This window comes from Alexandromys fortis, unplaced genomic scaffold (genome assembly GCF_014885135.2).
Source record: "Alexandromys fortis isolate MF-2015 unplaced genomic scaffold, M_Fortis_MF-2015_v1.1 scaffold_66, whole genome shotgun sequence".
NCBI classification, from domain to species: domain Eukaryota; kingdom Metazoa; phylum Chordata; class Mammalia; order Rodentia; family Cricetidae; genus Alexandromys; species Alexandromys fortis.
The window spans coordinates 1,297,255-1,324,361 of record NW_026067950.1 but is presented as its reverse complement, the minus strand read 5'-3'; the positions used below and the strand labels follow the sequence as shown (position 1 = coordinate 1,324,361).

Below are 27,107 nucleotides of genomic sequence, written 5' to 3'. Positions count from 1 at the left end.
ATTGGAGCCGAGCCCTCCTTCAAGAGAAATCCCACAAGCTCTGGAAGTGCAGCTTGAAGGACATGTAAAGCAGACTGGACTTCACCTTGTGAAGGGTCATACCTTGGATTCCGCCAACACCGTGGGATTTGGCTTGTAAACTCATCCATGGACCTAGAGGCCTTGGAAAGACATTCACAGACTTTAAACTGCACAAACACAGCTGTCAGGTTGGAGCTGATCATATGGAGTCCTCCTGTCCAGCAGTGCTGTACTGAGGTGCTCTCCCACAGGTGGGCAGCCCACTTACAGGATGCAGTGGCCAGATGAGCACATCCTTCTGGAAGACCACGTTTGTGCCCACTCCCGCGCCCTCTCCATTCTCCCACAGCCCTGTCTTTTGTTTTCTTGCTGGGTTTCATGTTGGTCCCATCGCCTGCAATCTTCTTACTGTGCTTTTGTCTTTTTCTATTGATTCTTTTTTCTTTTAAACTTTTGGATGGCATTTCCTTGTTGGGCACGGTGTTCTATTATGGACACAATGAAATGGATGTGTTTGGCGACTTGGCTAGGGGTGGTTTTACATAATTGGATTAAACACCTTCCTTCGTTGTCATACACAGGTATAGACACCCATCTAGACAGCACCTGTTCTCTAATTCACCTGGTGAGGTGTTTTTAAAACTGTACATTAGTATGACAGTGGTTTAGAGACAGTCTCCTAAAGCCAGCAGAGGGAAGGAGTCCAGACCTGACCAACCTCCTCCGCAGACCCTTCTCTTTGTTCCCTGGCTCTTCTCGACCCATATAGGATGAAAACTTGCCATTTTCCATAACCAGACTCTGTTAGCAGCTAGCCTCAGAAACGTCAACAGTGTGCTTTGCTTGCACGCACACATGCGCACACACACCTCAACTCTACACAGACATGTTGCAGTCTCTGGGAACACTTAAGTGTCCATCATATAAGCAGAGTTATACTGTGCTGTCGCTGGAAAGGTCCTTTCCTGGAACCTCGGCTAGTTAACAGCCACGTGTCCCCCAGAGAAACGGTTCAGAAGATCCGCTCTGAAAGCCTAGTGCGACTCTGCAGGTCTCCTTTTCTGTAGAAGGTACTAGAAGGAAAGCATCTGCCGTTGTCACCAGGATGCCCACTTGGATGGGCCCATGTGTAGCACCCATTCGGCCTGTTCAGACTTCAGCTCCATGCACAACTGAGGGGCTGACAGGCTGTTTTAAGATGGTCTGTGATGCTCAGGATAACATCAAAGGCACTCGCTTAAGAGGAGCAGCTTTCCCTCCTCTTTCTAAGTTGGCTGTGTTCAACAAGATTCTCCTGAGGCATTCCCTCCTTGTTATTTCTCACTGTGATTACAATAGTCATTTATCCCCAAACAGATTGAAGAACAATAAACAAATACAAAAGAGAAAGGAACATCTCATCAATAACAAAGGCTGTGTCTGAAGCCCTGAGTCTTGGGCTCTTTTACATCTCTTTCCAAGCAAAGCAGGGGCCCTACAGAGAAAGGAATTCAGGAGATAGGAAAGTTATAAAAATAGTAAGGGACCCAGTTTTTTCAGGACCGGGGCCTTTCTGAGAAATGCCGCAGAGTATAGTCTTAGCACTTTGTTTGCAAGGCGGCTTACTTGTGATAGCTAATTTATTAGCTTGTAAGCCTATATGCTGTGGTGAAAAGCTGTTAAATTGTATTCTCAGTATATACTTTTCCTAAATTCAAGGATCACATTTTGAAGTCAGATTATAAAGAAAAAGAGGGGGCGGATACGTGGGTATGTTACATTGAAAACTAACCCCTGAGGTGGAATGTCAGCTGGGGACAGAGCAGTGCCACCCCCGGGGATGCCAGTTAGAAAGGGAACCTGCCCGGTGCCTTGTGTGCCTCTAGTGGTGCTGGATTTTCTTTTCCAAGGCAGATAGAGCACAGATACTAAAACTGTGCAATTTGGCCCAATTATGTCCCCCTCCCCAAGGATTTAATGAGACACTTGGAAGTACAATTCCTGGGTGATAAGTAGTTCCTCTGCCCAGAATGTTTGTCAGTCTGACAGCAGCATGCTTTTTCCTTTGCCACTTATGACTCAGATGAATTTTAATAGGAGCGAAAAGCTTTTATTTGTGCTGTAATTTCACTTAAGAATCATATCCTTCAGAACTGGCAGACACTTCTATGTCTTGATTGCAAAACACACATTCAGGAGTAAAGAAACATGCAGAAGATGTTATTATTCAACCTGTCACAGTGTCGCAAATCTGCTTGGAACCTAGGCCATCAAAGCTCTTCTGTGGGGCCTCCCCCCACCTGCTTTAAATAGGCCCTGCAAAGAGCCACTTGGAGATTGCCACTGTCCCCATGCAGAATCAAAGTGGGAAGCAGACTCTGCCGCAGCCTCCCTGCTAGCACGGTGCCCACAGGAGGCTCTGAGTTACAGCAGCTTTCCTCCAACAAAATGGAGCTGCCCAGTGGGCGCTGCTTCTGTCTTACCCAGAGACCAAACCTGGTGGGAACCAGAAACCTGGCACTGTCTCCAATTCCCCACCTCAAAGCATTTCTTTTTCCAAGCAAATTTTGGTTCATATATTTATCCACGTTGATCTGGGATGTTTCCTGTTCGGCAGGAGCTGTCTTTATCAGAAGTGTTACGATTGCCTGGACTCACTGGGCCTCCACCTTTGTGAGCCATCTACATAAAGATTCTACGAGAACGGCTGCACATGGCATTTTCTGTTTTAAAAATCTCGACAGCATCGAGTCTCAGCCCAGAAGATGTTCTCCTATCTTTCCTTTCTCCCGTCTTATTAGAAAAGGCTACATGATAATGTGCCTAAAAAAACATTTTTGATGTAAACATTTTATGTCACTGAGAATTGTTTGAATGTGAGACTCTCCCCCCTCAACCCCCCAGATGAAGACCGAAGCCTTTGTCTCATTTTATTGATGTACTCAGTGTAGCTGCTCCCGAGGCATGGGAGGTTTGTGACAGCAATCTGCTGCCATCTACTGGTTACCCACAGTGTCACTGCCTTTATCTCGGAAGCGGTGGACTCCCGGGATTTGACTTCCTCTGCTTTGCAAGCCCATAGAATGTCCTCTAGCAAAGTTCTTGCTGTTTTCTTTATAAAGTTCTAAGATGGTGTTCTTAAAGATCCACAATGCTTTATATATATATAATTAATTAAGAACTAGTTTCCTTTTTAAAAAACCTGGCTCAGTATGTTCCAGAGATAAATGATTTGAATGTAGGGTTTTAGACTATGACTGTAATTTAAAGACAAAGCCCGACCTTGAAAAGTGCTGTTTTAGAGGGTAAGCTCGTCATTTAACTTCCTTTATGCTTTTCTCTTTCAAGTACAATGTGCACATCTTAACCAAACTTGCAGCAGAACTGAGCAAATTCATGCTTGAGAAGGTAACCGAGGACACAAGCAGCATTCTGCGCTCCCCAATGCCTGGAGTGGTGGTGGCCGTTTCTGTCAAGCCTGGAGACACGGTAAGACATGCTGGGCTCAGATGTCCCCTTGTAGCCTCTCCCAAGCCATGGGATGCCATGGACAGTAGGTTGTGTCCTCATATCTGAGTTGTGTTGGTGGCAGTACCTCTGAGCACCTCCTCCCAAGTCGTGTAGGAGTGGACTAGAAATGAGGGCAGACATTCTTTCTCCAGGTCAGGGTTACAGATGCATTTCATTTCAAATTGCTACTCCTTCCCCGGCCCTCTCTGGATTAGACAGGTCCATGAGGAATTCATCTGCTCGGCCTCATCACTTGCTGTGAACAAATGTACAGGATGCATCATTTTCTTAAAAATCAGCAGCTTAGCAGCAAAAGTGAACAACGACTTAAGATGTACCTGGGAGATTTCAAGAGGCCCTTAAGTACTTGTGCTTTTACTTCCGTGCAGCAAAATAGCAGCCACACGTGTAGACTTTCACGGGCTGTATGCTAATTCTATTTTGTATCTGAGTGAAGCCATTGGAATTTACTTAATTTTCTGTAGTGATCATGTTAAGATGGCACCTGATTTCTTTATTCATACAGATAAAGTATCATGTTAATATTGAGAAAACCCCATGGAGTTGACATTGGCTTCTAGAAAAATAGAGTTAAAAGCAATCAAGTTTGGTTGTATTAAATGATTAGTTCCCAAATTGACATGGATCTGGGAAACTGACTTAAGGACGGCTCTCCCTGGTGACGAAGGGGAGACACCAGTGTTGTTGAACACAAAGGGCCAGGCAGCCCTGAGCTGCTGCACTCATTCGAAGGCCTGGATGTTCCCACAAGAGCAGCCAAGAAGACTCCTGATATCAGTGTCAGGCCTAGGAGAGGCGTAAAAACTAGAGATTGATGGATGAGTTGTGGGGCAGTTTCCTCATTTTCCTGCAGGGTTGGGGTTGAAGCAGGCTCTTCTTTGGTCTTGGCATTAACAATCACAAACTTTCACACTGCATTATCAGAGTAGCCAGTGAAATCTTCTCCGTGTCGAAATGTGGAGGTTAGTGAACTGTGAAGGTTCTTTTGGTTCCCTCTACCCTGCAGGGTTTTCTTTCTTTCTTGTTTGTTTGTTTTTGTTTTTCTGGAAGCTACCCAGTCTATATACTGCCAGCCCGAGCTTGCCAATCTTAATTGTGTGGCTTTAATTAGAAAATCACATTTGTGCTCCTCCACCCTCATAAGAAGTGTTTACCTTCAGTCCGAGGTTTCTGACACCTGAGTCCAAGATGGGCAGAGAGGAGGAGGGCTCAGCTCTGGCCTTGGAGGCTGCCATCCTGGCCTCCTGCATTTGCCCACCGTGACTGCTTAGCTGGCAGTAAGTAGAGCGATTCCAAGCCAGGCAGCGCAAGTTCAGACTTCTTGCCTTCTCACAAATATGGTTGTTCTCCCGGCATGACTTTCCACTCTGTGGTCAGCACGTTGGGAAAGCCAGGCAATCAGCAAGATGGAACAGTCTGAAGCTAGTCTTGCTTCACAGGGAGCTATCAGATTAAAAGTACCTGCCTCCCGTTCAGTGTGGATATTGCTGAGTGACTGCAGAATGTTTCTGCAGAGACCAGGGCCTGCTGTATGGGCTCTTGAAGCTGGAATTCCTGGGCTTCACCTTCTTTACAAATGCTGTGTCTGTGTGTACCTGGCTGGCCAGGTGTAACATACAAGCCGTTTTAATCCCTTTCTTTGGCTCATAGTCTGTGTAATAAAGCAGGAGTTGCTTTTTTTGTGAATAGGGTCCTGAACCATAAATCCTGAAGCTCGATACAGGGTGAAGAGTATGCCAGCCCCTCCCAGAACCTCTGGTTGAGCCTTGTAGTTACACGCAAGGACCTCACCTGGGACTCAAGGTAGAAAATTTAGTGAAGCTGCTTTTAAAAGAAATGCTTGTAACCTCAGTTTTGCAGTGAAAATAACTAAGGGCGGGGTAAGCAGTTAAGCAGGGAAGCTCCAGTTTACCAGTGGCGAGAAGATGGAAAAAACCGATTATTTCTGGGTGCTTTCAGGGAACACGGCTAAGGTTAGGCAAACATTCTTGTTTTGTTTTGCATTTTTATTCAGTTTACTGACCTTTTGATAAGATTTTGTAAAATTCTAAGTAACAAATCTCAGCTAGTTTTTGAAAACTAAACAATTTGAAGACTATTTTAAAACCAGAAAGAGAAGGATTTGGGTGGTTGTATAGAAGAGATAAACACTCTAGGAAAGTCTGAGAACTGCTTCATTTGAAATACTTCCCTTGTCCTAAACACTGGAGTTGAATTTTATTCAAAATGTTCCCTTAGGATCCACATGACAAGAATTCCTAATGCTTCGATCTATTAATGTTAGATGTAGCAGCCACACACAGATAGTAGAGTGGGGCCTTTATTGCGTAGAAGGGATGTTAGTGGACAGTAAGTTGCAAACAAATCATAAATTTAATTCAGAAGACAACTGAGAGAATGACTTGTTTGCCTTTCAGAAATATTTTTACAGTGACCTTCATTTCTATTTGGAAAAAATGCCCCCTTTCCACTGATAAGATTTTTATCCATATGATTATACACTTCCAATACTTCCTTTACGAAATGGTATTATTACTTGATTTTTAAAAATCTTTTATGTTTAACAAAAATATTTAAAGTAAGTTCCTTGAGCATGTTGGTGCTGTACATGTCTGGGCTAAGTTTGCTACATTTGTTGCAAGAATTTTTTCCCTTTGTCTTTAAAGAATAAAATAAAGTTCTTATGAGGGTATTTGTTTTGTTAGACTTTTGAAATTAGACCAAAAAAAAAAAAAAAAGCTAACAAAAGAGCCAACCCAAGATAAGATTTTTTAAACATTGATTTTAATTAAGATTTTTTCAAGCTATATTCAGATTCAGCACCCACCTAAAGTTTGCATCAGAAAGAATTCCCCTCACTGCATCAGAAAATTAGGAAAACAAAACCTAGAAGACAGTCTTACATCTCTATCTTAGAAGTTTGCAGCATCAAGAGATAAAACTGTGCCGGAAGTGCCCATTTCTGCTTTCTTGTCCCCCAAGCCTGTTCACGTTTGCAAGTCAGCTCCAAGATGAGGCCCCTGCACAGGGTCCGAGACTGACATTGAGCAGAAAGGCGGGTGGGGTTCGGGACTGTTGCTTTCTTGAATAATGATTTGGGCAGAAAATGAAAGCAGAAATGATGTCACCCAGTTCCACCAGTGTGTTCTTCCTTCTGTGAGCTTCTCTGGGGAAGGCTCCTGGCAGGGGCGCGACCACGGACACAGGTGCCCCCCTGCAGACCTTCCTGTTGTCTCCAGAGCTCGTGCAGTTGAGCCTGTAGCTAATCCGGGAAGGGAGCGCATGGACTTGGCAAGAGACTTCATGTTCGCTGCTCAGAGAACCAGCATTTAGTCATCTTAGATGAGGAGGGTTAGGTTGGGTCTGGATACCTGTGTGTCTGGCATTGCACACCGGTGCCTCTTGCAGCCCAGCATTCATTACTGCCTTTCTCTGGCAGATGAGCCAGGCATGCCCTGATTTACAATCAGAAAATGATGGCAATAATTAATTTACATATTTTATAGCAGTGACTGTTTAAGCAATTTGAGGAGAAGCCAGTTTTGCACCCAAACTGCAGACTGTATTCCCCAGCACACGCACGGAATCACACACGCAGGAACACTTTTAAGCCTCTAAATCATGAAGCATACAGAAAGTTAGGAGAATCATCTCCCAAGCATCCTGTGCTTTCTGCTCACCTTAGCTGCATTTACTTCAGATTTTCCTAGCAATAAAATGTGCACACCATGGAGTTGCCCCGTGACCCCTCTCCAATCCAGCTCCTGCCCATCTTCCTCGGCTTGGCTTTCAGACATTTTTCCACAGAGCAGTTCTTTTGAAATATTCAGGGATAGTTTTTGTTGTGGCTAACATTCAGATTTTTTTATTTTTTATAGTTTAAGGTAATGCGAATTATTAGCATCAGATAAAAATGTTTTGATGGTCAGTCTGATTAAAAGTCTTGTGCAGGCTTGGCAATGAGTTTGTTTTTCAAGGAATGGGGAGGAGAGTGCCTGTTACCTTCGTAGTGTTCTTAAGGATGACCATTCTCAACCTTAACTAGGAGTCAACACACCTTTTTTCATTTGAACACACACGCACGCACACGCGCGCACACACACACACACACACACACACACAGAAAGAAAAGTCAGCATATATCAGTCCTTTACAACAACCCACTGAATTCACAGGGGTAGCATATCAGATGGCCTCTTGCAGGGTTGTAAAACATGCCAGTTTCAACTTTTTCTCTTTGTAACTACAGGCGTTGGCTGTCAGTATGAGCTAAGTTAGAGGGCAGTAGGGAGTCATGTTTTTCTTCATTTTAAAGAACTTTTACAAAACCTGGACTTCATTTACATTGGCCACAATCTGGATTCCTTCCTGAGCACCCCCCCCCCCGCCCCACACTCCCACTGCACAGTTCTCAGGGGTCTGAGGGCAAAGCCGGGGGCAACGCCATGCAGACACCACAGGCTTGAGTCCCAGCGCCCTCAGGCACGCTGAACATGTGGTCTCTTCCTGTCCTTTCCCCTTCAGACTGAGAGAGGGTTGACAGTTCTGTCCACTGCCTGTTCTCTTTGTAATTTGAGAGAGTCCCCTCCTTGCTCAGATAAGGCAATCTCCTGGGGTCCCATCTCCCTGTCTTTCCACGAGGCAAGCATTCTTCCTCCTGGAAAGATCAGGTCCTAGTTAGCAGCCCATATTCGTAGCTCAGGAAAAGGAAGTTGGAATAATCAAATTCTAGGCACCTTTCAGTGAATCCAGGCTGCTTCTTCGGATCCCAGAGACTTAATGGATTACACACCTGTGTTCGGTGGTAAGCCTTCCAACGTGGAATGGAGGGTTTTCACTTGTTTGGTACAGTCAGGAGGGTGGATGTGGATCCCTAGTTTTCGGGGGACCAGTACAGCAGAAGGGGAGACTGCAGTGGGCCCATAAGCCCTCAGAGCCTTCTGTCTCACTTGGCAGAAAAACACAGAACACAGAACAACAAAAGAAGGCTCTTTTTCCATAAAGGTTCACCCCTCCCATCCCCCATGCCTCTTCCCCAAAAGGGGCCTGAGTTTTTCAGCTGCGCACCGCTTTGGTGCTCACTCTTGCAGGGAAACAGTTGCTGTCTGAACAGGCAGGAAACAGTTTTCTTTTAATTGCCGGAATCATTCGGAAGTGATTCGTGCCCTGCTTCTATACAGCAGATGCTGCGCGTTAATTGGCCTGCGTACAAGTGACCCGGGGTTCCTTGCAGCGGGCCCAATTTTAGGCAGAGGGTTTAAATAGCTTATTTATTATTTTGTATAATCTGCCGTGCATTATGTGCTGCTGCATGTGTCGTGTTTCATGGTCTGCAGTTTCTAATGTCATGCGGGCTTCAAAACCCGTGTTTCTCTGGTAATGTACTAGCAGCAGGTAAGCTCAAAATACCATCCATCAGGAGCTAATTTTTTATCCAGATACTCCAATGACTGATGAACCTGTCTTTTGTATGAATGTTTAGCACAGTAGAAAGCCATATGCCACTGGCACAGTTTCCTCTGCATTCTTTACAGTTGCTAGAGAGTGGGCTTCTGGGGGGAGGGTGGGGACAAACTCGACGCCATTTGCATCCTCCGGCCTGCATTTTAAGCAATAGCACTTTTAACACAGCCTTGGGTTTGGATGACAAAAGAGGGTAGGGGCCATCTTAAAGGAAACTCGACTCCATAGTGATTTTCTCCCTCAGAAATATGACTGTGCACCCTTAATAGGGAACCTTGTTTTGTTCCTCCCTGTCTGTTGCAGACAGACCTCAGCCCATTAGAAGGGCCTCCCTTGTGTGGGAAGACCACAGCTGTCACTGCAAAGCTCATCCAGCCACTGTTATCACCCCCATTTTGTGGCTCTGAAGGATGAAATTGAGAAATGGAGCACTGTGCAGTCATCCTTTACGGCTCCAATTTTAGGCCTCTGCCATCATTTTCATGCCTTTATTCCAAATCAAATAACATTAGGGCTCCAGCACCTTCTGATGAACGTCTGTTCTCAAGCACAGCTTTCGAGGCTCCACTTTGAGGGGTTTCCTTTTATGTTTGGCAGAGATCCCTCTTTCTCATCCCCACCCTGTGCTTTCTTTGAGCTTTCTTAGGGGTGATGGCAGTCTGCAGTTCGAATGATACATGACCATGCAGGTCCCAGTCAGAGAGTGTTTTCTGAGAGGGGCCATGTGCTGGAGAAGGTTCTGTATCTTTTAATCTTTGTGAAAGGAGTGAAGGGTCTTGGTAGAAGGAGATTGGGGGCTTTAATCAGAACCAAGATGTGGCTTAAATCATTAGCACAACAAAGCATACTATAAGCTTCAAGATAAAAGTCCCCTGGGAAAGGAGTCCTCTGAAAATAAATGGAACTTGATAGATTTCCATATCATTTATAACTTCCCTTAATTACACTTGGAAGACTTGCCAGTAAAACTGGAAAATTGGCAGCCTCTCTCCATTAGAGTCATTTTGCCGACCATGGCAAGCAGCTGGCTTCGCTGGATTTTATTTCCCATCACTCACAATTAATCATCAGCTGGAGATGTCTGAAACTCTTCAGCACAGAGCGATGCTGGGTGACATTCGAGCCCCTAAACATGTGAAAATCTGCTGAGTAAATGGGCCGAGTTCTCTCACAAGCCCACTCATTTGGGGCAAGCCTAGCTCCCACTTAATGAGGGCTGCTCTAATAATCTGATTCGAATGTGAACCTTGACCCTGTGTCAGAGGAGAGGATGCAATAAGCCGGATGAAAGACATGGAATTCAGGTCTCCAAACTTTGCACCAATTAGACAGCAGAAAAGTACATCAGGCCGACTGCATTCATCGGGAGGACTTGCGAGGCTTGTGACCATTTAGTAAGCCCCACTCTGGATACACCTGTCACAATCACTAAGTCTTTACGGATGATTCCCAGAGTGTTAGAGAAGTGTGTGTGCAGCCATGCTGCAGGGCTAGCCCGGCTGCAGTCCTGTGATGAGGACTGCCCAGCTCGGCCTGCCAGTGGTCCAGAAGTGCTGCGTGTGGTGTGGTCAGCACAGGCAGGAAGGCTTCCTCTCGGTGGGAACTGGAGCCGGGCCGGGAGCAGTGATAGTCACAGCCCGGTGCTTGTACTCATTGATTTCCAAGGGATGAAATAAGTTGAAATTAGACCAAGTTTGCATAGCTTTTGCATGCATGTGTATAGCATGATCCAGTTGGACCAAACCCATCATGGTTTTGTAAGGCACCAAGGGACATTTTCCTACAGCTGTCTCTAAACATGGCTGAAAGGACAAAAAGCAAGCTAGAGGCTGAAGACGTGGGTTTCTGCTCATCGCTAAATGATGCTGGGAGAAGCATTGAGAGGAAGTACATGGGGTGAGGACCCAGGTCTGAGCTGCTGCTGGACTGTGTAAGGCAACAGGCAGGCTCCCTTCTTCTCATCACATTACCAGCTCTGCAGCCTGGGCTGGGCAGCCACATCAGCTTTGAGACTTCTCATGCTGATCACATTAACAGTTTGGGACCTGGTCTTGTGGTGGTGGCAAGGCATCCTGAACTGGCCCCCAGGCTCTAGCCTGATCTGGTGGGGAGGGAGCTGTGGTCTGGTGAAGCTGTCCCTTAATGTTCTCTGTGGGTATTCCTGGCCCCTGACCATGACCACTGGAGACCTCCAGGCTTCTGTAAGAAGACTGTAAGGACAGTGTGTGTGTGTGTGTGTGTGTGTATGTATGTGTGTGCGCGCGCGCTGAGGAAGGCTCAGGGCACTGCTTGTGTCTGGCCAGCCGACCTGGAGCAGTGTGACAAGAGGAAATGAGCAATGACAGGTAACACAGATGCTGGCGGAGCAGAGTGAGGAAGCCCATCCATGAGGAAGCTGATGGGATGGGGTGAGGAGACTAAGCCAACCCTGGGCTCCGCTGCTCACAGAGGAAGCCAGGGCAGGTTACCACGTAAATACCCATGGTAAAGACTTGTCCATCTGACAGGAAACAGTGACCAGAGCCTAGAGGTAGAGATTCAGTTCCCAATTTTTGGACAGAATTTCAAGGTGTCCTAAGGAGCCATCTGTGCTGTCCCCTGCAGGTCAGGGTCAGGGACATTTATTTCAGCCTGGCTGCTGGATAAGCTCTCAGCTCTGTTGCTGTGTGGCTCGGTGACACCTGCCCTTCTCCTGACTTTCTTGACCTCCTACCCGCCTTTGAGGAGAGAAATGGCTCCAACAAGATGGTATGAAGGAATCGCTGTTCTGACACCTCCGGCCGGGGTATCTGCGTCATCTTGGCGCTGCCTTCTCCTGTCCCCCACATTTTGAAGAACAGCCCTGTGGAGGTGCTGCTTCTCTGTGCCTGCACTGCAGATGCCAGGTGAAATGAATCAAAAGCGGCAGTGAGCGCTGTGCTAAGCCTGCTTGTCAGCAGTGCCTCTCCTCCGTGCCAGCACCAAAGTCTTGGCATCTCCTTTCTTCCTATATTCCCGTGCCAGAAAAACACAGCCCACCACCTGAACAGCAGAGGAAAGAACGCACAGGGCTTCAGTGCTCACACTGCCAGCAAGACAGCTTGTGCCACACAGGGAGCCAGGAGGGGACTTGGAGATCATTTGGGGATGGCAGGAAAGAACATTCTCCAGGTCCTTCTGCGGCATTGGCCAGCATAGACACAGTACTGTGGCTGTCCAGGAGCCCCAGCCAGCATACCCAGAGGCGCTCTGTGGAGCCTTCAGCCTACTTCACAGAGCACGAGACCCTTCTCCACCAGGCAGAGAAGGAACTCCTGACCCAGATCCTTGGTGCTTAATCATTAAGGCCAGAGAAAAGGGAGTCAGTATCATGGCTTTTAGTCACAGCTGACTCCTGTGGGTATGTGCCTGCTCAGTCTGGATCTCCCTCATAGGCACTGGAAAGCCAAGCATCACAACACGGGCTTGAACAAGCACCTGCGGCGCACTCAGGCCTTCTCGCAAGGACTGGGTGTAGCTGGAGAAGCCACCTCAATGTTAGTACTTGCACATCTTGTAGATGGACAGCAGTTTGTTGGCCCTTATGCTAGGTTGTTATCTTCAGCTCCCTGCAGAGAGGCAAGCATGCACCTTTTGGTAAGAGACTGCTGAATTCTGATTTCCATGTGGTACGGGTCATTGCTGTAAGGCAGACAAGTGGCTGGTGATGCTCATGCATAGCTGTAATCACCAGTCAGCTGCAGAACTTTTTCTGTCACCCTGTAAAGAAAGCTTTACCCTTCTATAGTCATACTCCTGGTCCTGCAAACCCAGACAGGCACTAATGAGTCCCTTGGTCCTTAGGTATCTGCCTGCTGCAGACATGGCTGGAAGGGGGAGAAACACTGGTTTTGCAGAATCTGTGGCAGACTCCTAGGGCCCTGGGGAAGACCCCATAAGCTGCACTCATGTCTTCCTGTACAGACTTTTCTAAGGAGAACTTGACAACACACTGCGTGGCCTTTCTCTACTGTCTCCTCACGTACTACAGTGGGAGCCATCAGAAGTCGCTGGTGTCTCCATGAACCAACCAGCACATTTGATAAAGAATTGAATGGCTTCACTTTTGAATGTTACTACAAAATTACAATGTTCTTATAATACCTACTTTTAACCAATTTTCCAGGTAGCAGAAGGTCAGGAAATCTGTGTGATTGAAGCCATGAAAATGCAGAACAGTATGGCAGCTGGGAAGATGGGCAAGGTATGTTCCCAAGCCCCTCCTGGCCTGCTCTAGCTGTGACACACGGGCGCGGCCATCTCTGCTAGCTGGCCCTTTTCTGGGGAGGACACCTGGGCAGGACTCGGGAGCTCTGCTCTGTCGGTGTGTCTCTGCCTCCTGGAGAGGCAGGAAGGGGGTCTATGTGTTACGTTCAGGCAGTCAAAGCACAATTGTTCTCCACATTAATGTCTTTCAGATGAAGGGGTTTTTAATTTTTAATGCTTACATCTGTCTCGGAGGCAGTCAGTTATCTGAGACTTAGGTGACACAGCAGGAAATGGTTTTACAGATTGCAAAAATTAATGTAACTCAAGATAATTTCCCCTTGAAGGGAACAATTCAGTTGTAGATGGAGGAGCTGAAGCCCCATGTACACATGACAGGCTTGATGATTCAGGGAGAAAAAGAGAGAGAGTTAAGAGCGAAGCTTGAAGGAAACAGAAAAGTCCTGGAGAAAGCAGTGGTTTTGCTGTCCTTCCTGTGACTGAAGAGATGTGGTCATTCAGAAGAGCCGCTTTCCCAAAGGGCGCTTGGGTTTGGAAGAATCTACATCAAGTCAGAGGCCTGCAACACTTTGGAACATTGGGTTCAGAGAGAGATGCCAGTTACCACCAGGTCTGCGTCACTCAGCTCCTGTCTGTCTGGTGGTCTGTTATCCCAGAAGGCAATGAGATGGATTCTCAGAAGAAGGCCTCCAATTATTCTACCTGCTCCTCAGGGGGATAACAAGGTCCCCTGCAGGTTAAGAGAGCCACACAGTGTCTATAGGCTTAGACGTGTACAAAGGATCTGCAGGTCGAACAATCCTTTCTAAACTGAGTGGTGGCAGTTAAATCATAAGCTCCCCCAAATATCATTTTTTTCCTCTGAGAAAAGATTTAGGGTGCAAATAGAGCCACAATGTGAATCTACTACTACAGCCTAATCAACGTGCCATCATTAAACATGTCACCATCCGTTTCACTCCAGAGAGATCTGCCCAGTGAGGCCTTTGAGTATTTACACTCTGGGCTGCTCAAGTTTCAGAGAAGAGCCTGTCTTTTCTGCTCACGGTGGAGGGACAGGGCACAGGCCTGTGCTGCAGCCTGGACAATTCCTGGCATTTTTATTTGCTTAATCTCCAATATGGCCAGTTAGGTCAAACCCACTTTTAGTTTATGGCTTAAGCAACCATTTCCAAGGAAGAAAACGAGGACCTCTTATGCACTCCAGTCTTCTGCCTACACAAATCTAGAGAAGCAAGGCAGGATTTTATGTTCAGCAGAAATCAGAAGAATGCCACTCAACTGAAGTGGGCTACTGATTTCTTTCTTTCAAAAGGAGGGAAAGGGTCAGGCTAAGAGATCTCTCCTTTTAATTCGTACCTGTTTGGATTGTGGCATAGTTGTTTTTACCATGACACCAAATACACACCCTAGTCTCAAAACCCTAGGATGAAGCTGGGATGGGAAGCGTCAGTCACCAGCATGGACATCTCAGGACTGAGGACGCTGTGGCCTGGTCCTCTCAGGATCACCTGGGCTGAGTGACAGGAGGAGGCATGGAGCATAGGCTTCTGTAGGACACTCCCACACTCTGGTCCCCTTACACGGACACATGTAAGCAGGTGGTCTTCGCGTCCTCATTCTTCCCCAACCATTTTAATTCCAGGTGAAGTCGGTGCATTGCAAAGCTGGAGACACAGTTGGCGAAGGAGATCTGCTCGTGGAGCTGGAATGAAGTATTTCTAGCCTTTCAGTCATCACGGCTTTAATTAGCATTTCTATTATTCTCTAACCCTCAATTTGTTCAAGCGTTTGCAGGAGCTCTCCTGTGCAGCAGGTTCTACACATATTTATTCCTCAGAAGAGGCAAAACTGACATTCTGCCAAAAATCACCAATGGAAATTTTTATTGATATAAATACTTGTACATATGATTTGTACTTCTGCTGAGATTTCCTAGTGTCAAAATTAAATCAATAAAACCAAGCACTTGTCTAAATATTAGTTTGCCCTTTTTTCTGAATGAAGACAATATGCACAGAGGCGACAGGCTGTGCCAATTGGTTGTAAATACCAGCATTTCCTTATGATCCTTTAAAAATTTATATAAATCCCAGTTCTGCTTCCAATTTTGTAATCTGATTACCTCCCTTCTTCCATCATTCAGGACGGATTCCTGGGGCTCATTACTCATGACTTCCTCAGACCAGGTAGCACAGATGAAGGGTCTGGACGCCCCCTTCTGTGTGGGTCCATGGATGACTGAAGAGCTGGATCACCATCTTGGGGTCTGTGGACTGACAGAGGGTGCTGCCCGCGCTGATCCAATGACAAGCATGCTGTCCAGGTCCCTTTCCCTCTCTCCATGGTTAGGATGCCTCCCCTTCAATGTTGTGGTCCAGGCTGCTACCCATCTTGGCCTTTCTGTTTTGTGAAGCAAGTTTCCAATTAAGGAAAAGGGGCTAAAAATAACAGTTGTGTTTCTGTGCAGTTGTTGAAGAGGGCGAGTGAGCTCTTCGCAGAGTGCCAGGGTGCTCAGCCAGCAGCTGCATTTCCTTCTGCAATTCTTGGAATCCATTTTCTACTTCACTAGGAGGCAGCAGCAGAATCGTGTGCTGACAGATTATCAGATGGAGGTGGAGGTAATTGGTACTTCGTGGCTTCCCAACATTAAGTGTTGTTTGTATTTGGGAGCAAAGCCTTCTGTCAGGGCCTGAGGAACAAATTACTAATGTGTTGGTTCTTCTGAAAGGCCTACCCCCAAAGCCTGCACCTTCAGGTGGTAGAGATGGGCAAGGCTGCCGAGAGCTAGGCACCCATCAACAATATAAAGTCTGAGGGCTCAGCTGTCTCCCAGCAAGTCACTACTCCTGACTTCACCTTCTATCAAGTAAGTACATAAAAAGGACCAAACAACATACTTCTATCTTAACGGCTGTTTTAATAGTTTGTGTGTGATGGAGTACACAGTCCAGGTGCTTCTCTTGAGGGTATTTTCCCACCACTTCCTTCTAGATTGCGTATGTGGGAATCAATACATTCAGTTTCTGAGATTCAACTGCAGCCGGGTCTCTAGTCACAGGAGATGCCATCTTTGAAGCAAAGCAAAGCCAAAAAGGAGTACCAGGTGCCCTGTAACTGACATTTAGGGGACTTCATCCCAGAGTGTCTCTCATCTAGTAGCTAGCTGCAAGCCCAAAATCTCCCTTGAATAGCAAGCAATAGTAACATCGGATTAGAGCATTTGCAAAATTTGTGTCAAAGACCTTTTGTCAACGTGTTTTATAGACAGATGTTGAGCCAGGCAGCCACTGGGCCCCTCACCTGCTTTCCCGGGGATTGTAGCGCAGCCCGTGCGGGCCCTCAGAATCATAGTTTTTATGGTAGGGGAGATGCAGCCACTCAGGTGGATAGGTGGCTGTACTGTACACAAAGCACTGGAGCCTGTCCCCAGGGTCATCGGCACCCTCCCACTCAAGCACCTGCACCTGCAGGGCCCTGCGCTGGTACATGCTGGGGCAGCCTTCGAAGTCATCCAGGAAGCTCAGCATCTGTTCATCCACCTTGTAGATCTCACCTGCCACACAGTGGCCCTTGCCCGGCAGGTGTAACAGCCATGGTATGTTGTGCTCGCCGGCGATCACCAATGGGAAGGAATCAAGTGTGCAGCCCCGGCCTTGGAAGGCTGCTGAGCCATGTGACTGGTCCAGCATCACTTTGTGGTTGGGTTGGCCTCGTTTCAGGGTGCCGTACACGAAGACGTGAGCCATCTAGCTGTAGGCACTAAGAAGGAGAGAGCAAGCAGGCACTGTGTCAGTGGATGAGGAGCTCCCTCATGGACTTACAGCAGCACCACTACATTCACTGCCTGTAGGGAAGAGAAGCCAGCTTCCTGGGTAAGGTGCCTGTGTCATGAAATGCTTTCTCTAGTTATTTAAAAGAACCGAAAGAGGCATTAGGCCAGCCTATCCTGGAGTTTGCAATCCTGAACCTAGAAAGAGGAGCAAATATTACCGACTTCAAAAATCTGGGCTGGGGGCAAGGTATGGTGTGGCACACACCTTTACCTCAGGTAGATCTCTGAGTTCCAGGCTGGCATGGCATAGCAAGCTCAATGTCAGCCCAAGGCTATCTGGTGACACAAAATCTGAGCTAGGGTGTGACTTAGAGGAATACTCACTAAGCACCATGATGTGTGTCTGGCAGGGAATTCTTCCATGTGTTTTTAAGCACTTGGAGCTCAAGTGATCCTCCTGCCTCAGCATTCTGACTAGCTGGTATTAGAAGATTACATCTGGCAAACAGCACCCATAGCAATGCTAAGGAAGGAAGAGCAGGCATGTCAGCCACTCTGTACCATCAGGGAGACTGATCCAGGTCTTACAAAGATCTCAAGCACAGCCCGCATATGATAGGCAGGCAGCCCCTGAACATGTCAGGTGGGGCTGGAATAGAAAAGAACGCCTTTCTTCCATTGACTTGGGATCACGAGTGGCTCACTCAGGTCTCTATGACACCGGTCTGTTTCAGAACACAGGCCCCGCCCCACCTAGTGGAAGCCAAGTTACCACCAGAAAAGGACGTTGGCCAGGCTGCTTTGGTGACTTGTGAAAGCATGCATGCCTGGATGAGCAGCTACCCTGGACCCCTGCACCTTGGTGGCACTGAGATCCCAGGTGAGATCAGCCACACACTGTCACTACTGACTGCAAGAAGGTGTTCAGCTGAGAAGTTGTCAGACAGGAACAGCCCAGTCAGGGACCAACTCCTGAAGGCTCGCCACTTTCTTACATCATTAGCTTTGAAGTCCACACAGCAAATATTATGAATAAATAAGAACCTGGATCCCAGATTCTGGGGGAAACCAAGGTCTCAGGAACTCGTTACATTCTGGTCCTGAAACTTAAGACCCAGCAAAACCTGTGGGCCCATAGCTTTCCTTCTCAAAGTCTTAGAACAGTGGTTCTCAACCTTCCTAACGCTGTGACCCTTTAAATACAGTTCCTCATGTTGTGTGGTGACCCCCAACCATAAAATTATTTCATTGCTACTATCATGAATCACAGTGTAAATATCTGAGAACCACTGTCTTAGAAGGCAAAGGCAATTCATGATTACTCACAACAGCAACCTTGGCTCCATGTTGATGTGGGAGTGATTTCTTACTAATAAAGAAACTGCCTCGGCCCTCATAGGACAGAAAATTAGGTAGGCGGAGTAGACAGAACAGGATGCTGGGAAAAAGAAGCTGAGAGGAGTCGCCATGGTTCTCCCACTCCAGACAGACGCAGGTTAAGATCCTCCCTGGTAAGCCAGCTCGTGGGCTACACAGAATATTAGAAATGGGTTAGAACAATATGTAAGAGCTTGCCAATAAGAAGCTGGAACTAGCCGGGCCAGGCAGTGTTTGAAAGAATACAGTTTCCGTGTAATTATTTCTGGGCATAAGCTAGCCATGCGGGCGGCCGGGTGCCAGGGACGCAGCCCTGCCGCTCCTATTTCAACACCATGTAAAACTAACATTCCCTTAAATCTGGGACACTGACCTCTGTGTAAAATATGGCTTGAAAATGCAAACACAGGAGCAAGTCTAAGAAATGCAAAGTGACTATTATTAAAACACAGATTACCAATGAGAACAAAACAACACAAAATAACACAATGACTGCAATACCACACATGATTTAATAGTAACTTTATGAATGCCTCAATCAAAAGACAAGCTAACTGAATGGATCAAGAAACAACTCAAGTTTTAAAGATAGGTACTGAGTTAGAGGATGGACAAAAGTGCTCCCATCAGATTAGACCTGAAAGCAAGCGTGTGCCATTATCCTAATACTGCCACAACACACTAAGCAGAGGAGAGAAAGAGGAACGCTTCATTCTTATCAAGAAACAGCTAAGATGACATTACCATCCTAAATATATAAATGCACCAAATTCTGGGGTGCCTAATTTCATAAAATTTCATTTCTACTAGTGGGATTTAAAGACACAGATTAATATGAACCCATTAATAGAAAAATTGCTATATTGAAATAATCTAATAGACAGGCATTTTAGTTACTATTCTATTGCTGTGAAGAAACACCATGGCCAAGACAGTTTATAAAAGAAGGCATTTAACTAGGGGTTTAGTTTCAGAGTTAGTTCAAGATCATCATTGTGGGGAACCTGGTGGCAGGCAGGTAGGTATGGCACTGGCTGGAATAGTAGCTGAGAATTTACATCTTATCCACAGGTTGGAGGCAGAAAGGGAGTCTGACATGGGCTTTTGAAACCTCAAAGTCCCACCTCCAGTGACAGGCTTCCTCCAACAAGGACATACCTCCTAATCTTTCCCCAAATAGTTCCCCCAAGTAGGGACCAAACATTGAAATGTATGAGTCTCTGGGAGGCCATTCTCATCAAACCACCACCACAACAGGTCATCTGGACAAAACAGTGAAAGATCAGAATTAATTGCCAGCACATACCAAATGGATCTAACAAATTTTATAAACTATTCTACCCAAACACCAAAGAATATACACTCTACTTAATAGTACATGGAAGCTTTACTAACATGGACCACATCCTGGGACAAAAAAACCCTTTATAAATTCAAGAAGGTTGAAATCAATCCTTGAATCCTATCCGACACTTACTGACAGCAAAAAAATCTCTAGTAAGAACACACACTAATGGAGATTAAAAACTCATTACTGAATGATGAATGGGCCGAAGAGGAAATCAAGAAAGAAATGATGAATGGGCCGAAGAGGAAATCAAGAAAGAAATAATTTCCTGGAACTAAGTGAAAATGAAAATATAACACCCTGAAAACATTCCTACGGGGGCAATGTATAGCTCCTATAAATGTCTACATTAAAATTAAAGGCATGGTAGACTGCCTTTAATCCAGGCACTCTGGAGGCAGAGGTACATAGAGTTCCAGGTTAGTTAGCCAGGGCTGTAAGAGACCTTGTCTCACTGCCACACCTCCAAAAAATAAAATTCAGAAAGAACACAAAGTAGCTTTGTGATGCAACTACAAAAGCTGGAAAATAAGAACAAACCTAATCCAAACTCACGGCAAGGATAAAAATAAGAGCAGAAATCAAAGACATAGAAACAAAGAAAAAAAAATTAAGAGCCGGTTCTTTCAGAAGATAAAGTTCAACAAATCAAAAGAAATAAGAGAATCCAAATAAACAGAATCATAAATGAGCAGGGAAACATTATCACAGACACTAAAGAAAGTCAGCGTGTTATAGAGGAATACTTTAAAAACCTATATTTCATTAGCCTGAAAAAAACTTAAGAAATGGATGAATGTCTAGATTTAGCCAAATACCCAAATTAAAGAAGTAAATAACCTAAATCTATATCAGGGCTGGAGAGATGGCTCAGTGGTTAAGAGTACTGACTGCTCTTCCAGAGGTCCTGAGTTCAATTCCCAACCACATGTTGGCTCACAGCCATCTGTAAGGAGACCTAGCGCCCCCTTCGGGCACACATGGAAGGAATGCTGTACACATGATAAATAAATCTTAAAAAAAAACTATAATAAAAGAGGAAATTGAAATAGTAATAAGTATCCTTCCAGACCTATGCACAGCAGAATTCTACCAGAATTTCAAAGAAGACCTATAGCCAACCCTTAAACTATTAAGAAAAAGAGAGGGAAAAAAAGAAAAGAAAGCAGAGTACTCCCAATCCAAACCCTTCTATCACTTCCAAAACCAGAAACAAAAAACTATAGGCCAATAGATCTGCTGAAAAGACTCTAAAAAGTTCAATAAAATACATATATGAAAAGATCATACACCATGGCCAACTTTGCTTTTTCCCTGAAATATAGTTCAACAGAAGTGAATAAATGCAACAAAACACATAACTGGACTTAAAAGAAAAAAAAATCACATGATTCTCAATGCAAAATAATGCAGAAAAGGTTGACAAAATCCAACATACCTTTATTTATTTATTTTGATTTTCAAGACAGGGTTTCTCCGTAGCTTTTTGGTTCCTGTCCTGGAACTAGCTCTTGTAGACCAGGCTGGCCTCGAGCTCACAGAGATCTGCCTGCCTCTGCCTCCTGAGTGCTGGGATTAAAGGTATGCGCCACCACCGCCCGGCTCCAACATACCTTTATTATAAAAGTCCTAGAGAATGTATGATTAGAGGAAATATCTCAGCACAATAGAAGTTATATGATAAATCCACAGTCAACTTCTCTTAAATGAAGAAAAGCTTAAAGCAATCTCACTGAAGTCAGAAATGAGACAGGGCAGTCCAGTATCTTATTTCCTTTCAATATTGAGCTCAAAGTATTGGCTGGAACAAAAAGGGAAAAAACAGAAGGAACCCAAAAAATACAAATGGGGAAAGATGTCAAGCTATCCCTGTTTGCAGATGAACTAATATTATACATTAGCAGACCACCAAAATTCTACCAGAAAACTAGAAACAATAAATTCAGCAATGTGAGAGAATACAGAATCAACTTGCATGCACGCATGCACACACACACACCCTAACAACACACATGCAGAGAAATCATGGACACGTTCCTATTCACAATAGCATCAAAGAAATTAAAATATCTAGGGATAAACCTCACTAGGGAAATGAAGAACCTCTACAGTGAACACTTTAAACCTCTGAAGAAAAAGATAAAGACACTAGAAAATGGAAAGACAGTTCTTGCTCATGAATTAGTAGACAATGACCATTTTACTAAAAACTATTTACAGATCCAATTCAATAAAAATCCTCATTTCATTATCCTACAATTCATATGAAACCACAAAAGGCCTCAGTCAAAACAATCCACGGCAAAAATAACAATGCTGGAGGAACTGATAGTCCAGATTTGAAGCTATATGACAGCCCATAAAAACATGGTACTTGCATAAGAAGAGACCAATGGGACAAAACTGAAAACCTAAAAGTGAGTATATGTAACTTCAGCCATTTACTATTTGACAAATATGACAACTTAGACTTGAGAAAACTAACATCCACACAGATGTAACCCTGCATGAACACTAACCCCGCACGGATCGAGGACCCAAATATGAAAGTGGAAAGAGCGGGAAAGAGTGAAGCTGCTCAAAGAAACGCAGGCAGTGCCTTACAGGATGGAGGTGTAGGGAATTTGCCCAACAACTGACAAGTGGGACTTTTCAAAACTAAAAACTTCTGCACAGCTAAAGAAACAATAAACAGAGGAAGCCCACAGAATGGGAGAGAATCTTTGCCACCTACATATCTAATAGAGAATTAATATGTAAAGGAATCAAAAATGACCAATTCAAAAAATGGGACTGGGATCTGAACAGAGTTCTCAAAAGAAAAAGAATAAAAAGCAAAAAGAAAAATGTACAGTCCCTAGCAGGGACAGGAGTGCTCTGCGCTGATGCTTCTGGCCCCTAGGGATGGCCACAGTGAAAAGGGTGCTGCTTTCTGAGTCACGCCTAATGTCTTCAAACTGCCCCTCCCAGACACTGTGCAATGCTAGTTCTTTCCATGATATTGGATTAAGTCAGTCCTGTGTAAAAGTACAAGAACTTAGTTTAATAAGTAATAAGGGGTGGAACTTTGTTTAATAAGGATGGCTGTCTTGGTGAATGGTAAGTAGACAGCCCCAAGTCGGCCAGAAACACAACACTCCAGGACAAGAGCTCTGCTGCATCAGACACAATGTGACCTAGGCTCCCCAGGGAGCATCAGCCAGGACACCCACGATGGGGCAGTTCAAGAGACAGAGCCAGTTACAACCTGCATGCAGCAACTGTAGATTTGAGAAAATTATTTTAAGTCTCTGAGCTTCTATTTTCTCCTTTTTAAAAAAACTGGGGTTCATTGGAGCAATGAACTGAGCTCCCAAGGTCCAAATGAGGAACAGAAGGAGGGAGAACATGAGCAAGGAAGTCAAGACAGTGGGACTGATCTATTAGGAGATCACCAAGGCCAGCTGGACTGGGACTGAAAATGCATGGGATAAAACCGGACTCACTGAATATGGTGGACAGTGAGGGCTGCTGAGAAGCCAAGGACAATGGCAATGGGTTTTGACCCTACTGCAGGTACTGGCTTTATGGGACCTAGCTGGTTTGGATGCTCACTTTCCTAGACCTGGATGGAGGCGGGAGGACCTTGGACTGCCCACAGAGCAGGGAACCCTGACTGCTCTTTGGACTGGAGAGGGAGTGGGGGAAGGGGGAGGGAAAAGGGAGGTGGCGGAAATTTTTAATTTAAAAAAATTTAATAAAAAAATATATTATGATCCTTTAAAAAAAAAACAGGGTTCATAGTGTTTCCCAAATGAGTTATTGACCACTAACTGCCAGTTGTAAGAATCCCCCCTGGTCTTACTCTCTCATTTCCCTAGTTCCTCTTTCCTACAAAGGCTAACTACTGTAGGGTTCTCAACCAAGCTCCTGAGAGAGTTATGGTAAATGTTTTTGGTGGGAGAGGGATTCAAGCCTTATCAAGTAGTGGTTTCCGAACCAAGAAGCAGTCTCAGGAAGGGGACACTATACCATGGAATCATGATATGGACAGTGGTTTTCTACTTTAAACTGCGGAAACTCTGCAATTTCCTTCTAAAGAAAATAGCTTATATCTGTAAAAACAAAACAAAACACTATGCAAGAGAGGCCAGCTTTTCTCACAAGCATTTGGTAAATGAATCCTTTCTAATATAAAATCAGCTTGAGAATGCGACCATAGAGTACAAAATGAATGTTCTGCATTTCTGGCTTCTTTCATGAGAAAAACATTACCTTTTCTGATTATGTTTTGAACAATACACACAGATCCTTCAGGAAGCAACTTGTCCCTGTGGGGATTGGGAAAGGATCAGAGTTAAGCACTGAAACAAGCAATTAATTCCCATTAGAGGATTAAGGCACTCATGTTCACTTTGAATCAGAGAAGCAAGTTGAGAGTGAACTGTTGTATGACCAAGAGGTTATTTGTCAAAGTGAATAAATTAAAGACCCAAAGAGCAGCTAGATGCACAAGAGGGGCTAGGTAGACACATGACATTGGCCGGGGGATGGGTAAGGCTTCATGTCTGAGGAAGGACTGCCTTCCTCTTTGCAAACTCTGAGGGAAGCAGGGTCTGTGCCATATGCTGCTGTCTCCGTTCTCACAGATGTGTCCTACGAAGTAAGCCCAACTCCCAGACCTGAACTGCGTACATGTATGCAGTGTCTCTGTGGATGACGTCACAGATATAGGAAGGACCAAGTGTGTAGGCCTGCAGTGTCAGGACTGAGAATTGAGCCCAAAGCTGAACCTTTGTCTCAAACTTTGTTAGAACCTGGAATAGTATGTCTGTCCAGAAGTCAGCCCAAAGGAAGAGTAGGCTCAGTGTCTCCAAATGCGTTAGCTCAGCAAAACCAGGCTAGTTAACATTATTAATATTTAAAAACCAAAAACATTTAAAAACCAAAAACACCAGAGAAATGTCCATCTGGCCAGGCGCTGTCTGAAATGCTGTCACTCAGCAGTTTGCTTTCCTGTAGAACAATCCATCGAGTTTCATATTTCATCACTGAAGCAGAATTGAAATGATTCTAAGGCCTTTGCATAACTGTTGTCCTGACTGCTGTTTTTCACTAGCTGCCTAGAGGTAAGAGTGTCAAAGGCAGGATTTGGACTTTATTAAGGTGGTCCACATCATCACTATTGCACATTTCAGTCCACACACAAAACACGCAGCAGTGAGCCAAATGAGACAAGAACTAAGGCTTAAAGTCACCCTCTAGCATAAGAAGAACCTTCAATAAAACATCCATGCTGTTTGTATCAACATTTAGTGACACAAAGAAGTGCTAGTGCACTCTGGATGTCAGCGCTTCGGTTTCTTCACGTGACAAATCGAGCCACCAGCAATTTGCCAGTTGTCAAGTGAAGGCTGTGCTAGGAACAAGTGTCCGCTGTGTCTAGCACTGCTGTGGGAGTCTTTCCAGAACCAGGAACTCCTGTGCTACAGATTGCAGCACAGCAATTATAAATGGTGTCTTCACTCACTTCTATTACCCACCACCTGGGTCAAAGTCGGCTGCACCAAGTTCACAAAAGGCAGGCACAGTGATCACAACCCAACAATGTTAACCACAGCCTTTGTCTTTACCAACTTTACTAAATGCCAACACCACTGTCCAGTGGCCTGGGGCACACACAAATACACCCACAGTAACCCTATTTATCTTGGAGAAAAGGATGGGTACCTGTTATAGTTACTCATTAATTATCAACAAGCCTCTTAGAACTGTAGGAAACAGGTGAAAAAACAAGATGTTGTGAACTTTAAACCTGGCCCTGGCCTGTGAGCAGGAGCAGGCACTGAGGTCCTGGGCATCGTGCCAGGGAGGGCTGGACACATCCTGCAGATGCTTTGATGCTCTCATTTGGTTGCTTGTTCTTTATAGTAAAGACAAGACCTTCCTGCTGCAGCAAGCCTCACTAACTTTACCACTTCCCCGGAAAGGAGACCGCCAAACACTGTCCTCACACTTGTAGCACGGGTTGCCTTTGACCTGCTGGTGTGTTCAAAGCTCCAGACACTTGTGGGTCTGGGAAAACAAACCTTTATGGCCTCGATGTCACAATGGCCTACACAAATATGGCATTGGCAACCATTCTGTAAATTTTTAATGCTTTTGTCAAAACAAAAATGTTTTTCATGCTGTGTTAAAGACTCAGCAAGTAAAGGTAAAGAAAGGTCCCTGACACCAAACCTCATGACCAGAGTTTGATCCCTGGGACCCATGTGGTAGAAGGACAGAACCAAATCGGGACCTCTACATGCATGTTGTGGTACACATGCTCCCCCTACTCGTGTGGGTATAATTTTTAAAACTTAAGGCAGTTATATACCATCTTCAAAGTACAGTGACCAACAGTACAGACAGTCTTCTCTTTACTTTGCCTATTCTGAGTATGAAAGTGACTGGAAAAATTGCCAAACACTGACCCTGGAAGGAGCCTTGTGCATACAGGCCAGGTACAATGGAATGGAAACATGCTGGCTCCTGCTGTTCCAGCAGGTGGTTCAGCAGCCAGACTCCTGTCAACAGGCTGAGCAGGCAGCTCCAGACCTCGGAAAGTGCCAATAACCCACTGGCGCCACCTGCAGCTCAACCTAAATCAACAGGGTGGCCACTTTGAGACTGCTGGTCTTGGCCAGATTCCAGGCTTCAATGCTTCAGTTCCACTCTCTGGTTCATGGTCCAGGCCACACAAGTGTGGGCAGTCTAGGTGTAAACCTACAGGCATCTCACTCAGTTTTTGCTAGTCTCTGGCATCACTGCTGGTCAACACCCACCAGAGGCCAAACAAAAGAGAGCTAAGCGCTCCAGATCCTAGGAGGTGGGCGAGTCAGGCAGGTGCCCGGTACCCAGGCAGGCATGTTCAGACAGCTGAGCCTGAAATGAGATCCATCTCAGCAAGGTGGGGAGCGGCTCGCACAGGGACACTCTTCAACTTGACCCAGGTGATTCCACAGTGGTAGCTACTGTGAAAACCACTTTGTGTGCACATTAATAAACAGTTGATACAGAAAACCACCAGTGAGTCAGGGAGAGTGGTACACACCTATAACTCCAGAGCTCTGGCTCCTAAAGAAAGACTACAAATTCAAGGCCATCATAGACTATAACCACCCTATTTAAAAAACAAAAGGCACACACCTTTAATCCCAGCACTCGGGAGGCAGAGGCAGGCGGATCTCTGGGAGTTTGACGCCAGATTGGTCTACAAGAGCTAGTTCCAGGACAGGCACCAAAGCTACAGAGAAACCCTGTCTCGAAAAACAAAAAACAAAACAAACAAAAAACTAATAGGCACAAGAAAGGGAAGGGAGCTTGCAGGCCACTAGCCCCGTGCCT

At 45.4% G+C, this 27,107-nt stretch overlaps 2 protein-coding genes across 10 annotated transcripts in view; one reads left to right on the top strand and one right to left on the bottom strand.

The window, feature by feature from the left end:
• Nucleotides 1-15,092, top strand: part of Pcca (propionyl-CoA carboxylase subunit alpha) — a 272,275-nt gene extending 257,183 nt beyond the window's left edge. For both annotated transcript variants that reach the window (XM_050150358.1, XM_050150359.1), the window contains exons 22-24: nucleotides 3,349-3,489; nucleotides 13,139-13,216; nucleotides 14,885-15,092. In XM_050150358.1, coding sequence (XP_050006315.1) covers nucleotides 3,349-3,489; nucleotides 13,139-13,216; nucleotides 14,885-14,953 — 288 coding nt within the window. In that variant the 3' untranslated portion in view covers nucleotides 14,954-15,092. The remainder of the gene's footprint in view (nucleotides 1-3,348; nucleotides 3,490-13,138; nucleotides 13,217-14,884) is intronic.
• A 272-nt stretch (nucleotides 15,093-15,364) lies between these two features.
• Nucleotides 15,365-27,107, bottom strand: part of Ggact (gamma-glutamylamine cyclotransferase) — a 23,567-nt gene continuing 11,824 nt past the window's right edge. For 4 of the 8 annotated variants that reach the window (XM_050150363.1, XM_050150364.1, XM_050150366.1 and 1 more), the window contains one exon: nucleotides 15,365-17,001. In XM_050150363.1, coding sequence (XP_050006320.1) covers nucleotides 16,539-16,988 — 450 coding nt within the window. In that variant the 5' untranslated portion in view covers nucleotides 16,989-17,001 and the 3' untranslated portion in view covers nucleotides 15,365-16,538. Of the gene's footprint in view, nucleotides 17,002-21,177; nucleotides 21,369-23,993; nucleotides 24,050-27,107 lie in introns of all 8 variants that reach the window. The other 4 variants (XM_050150360.1, XM_050150361.1, XM_050150362.1 and 1 more) reach the window with 2 other exon arrangements.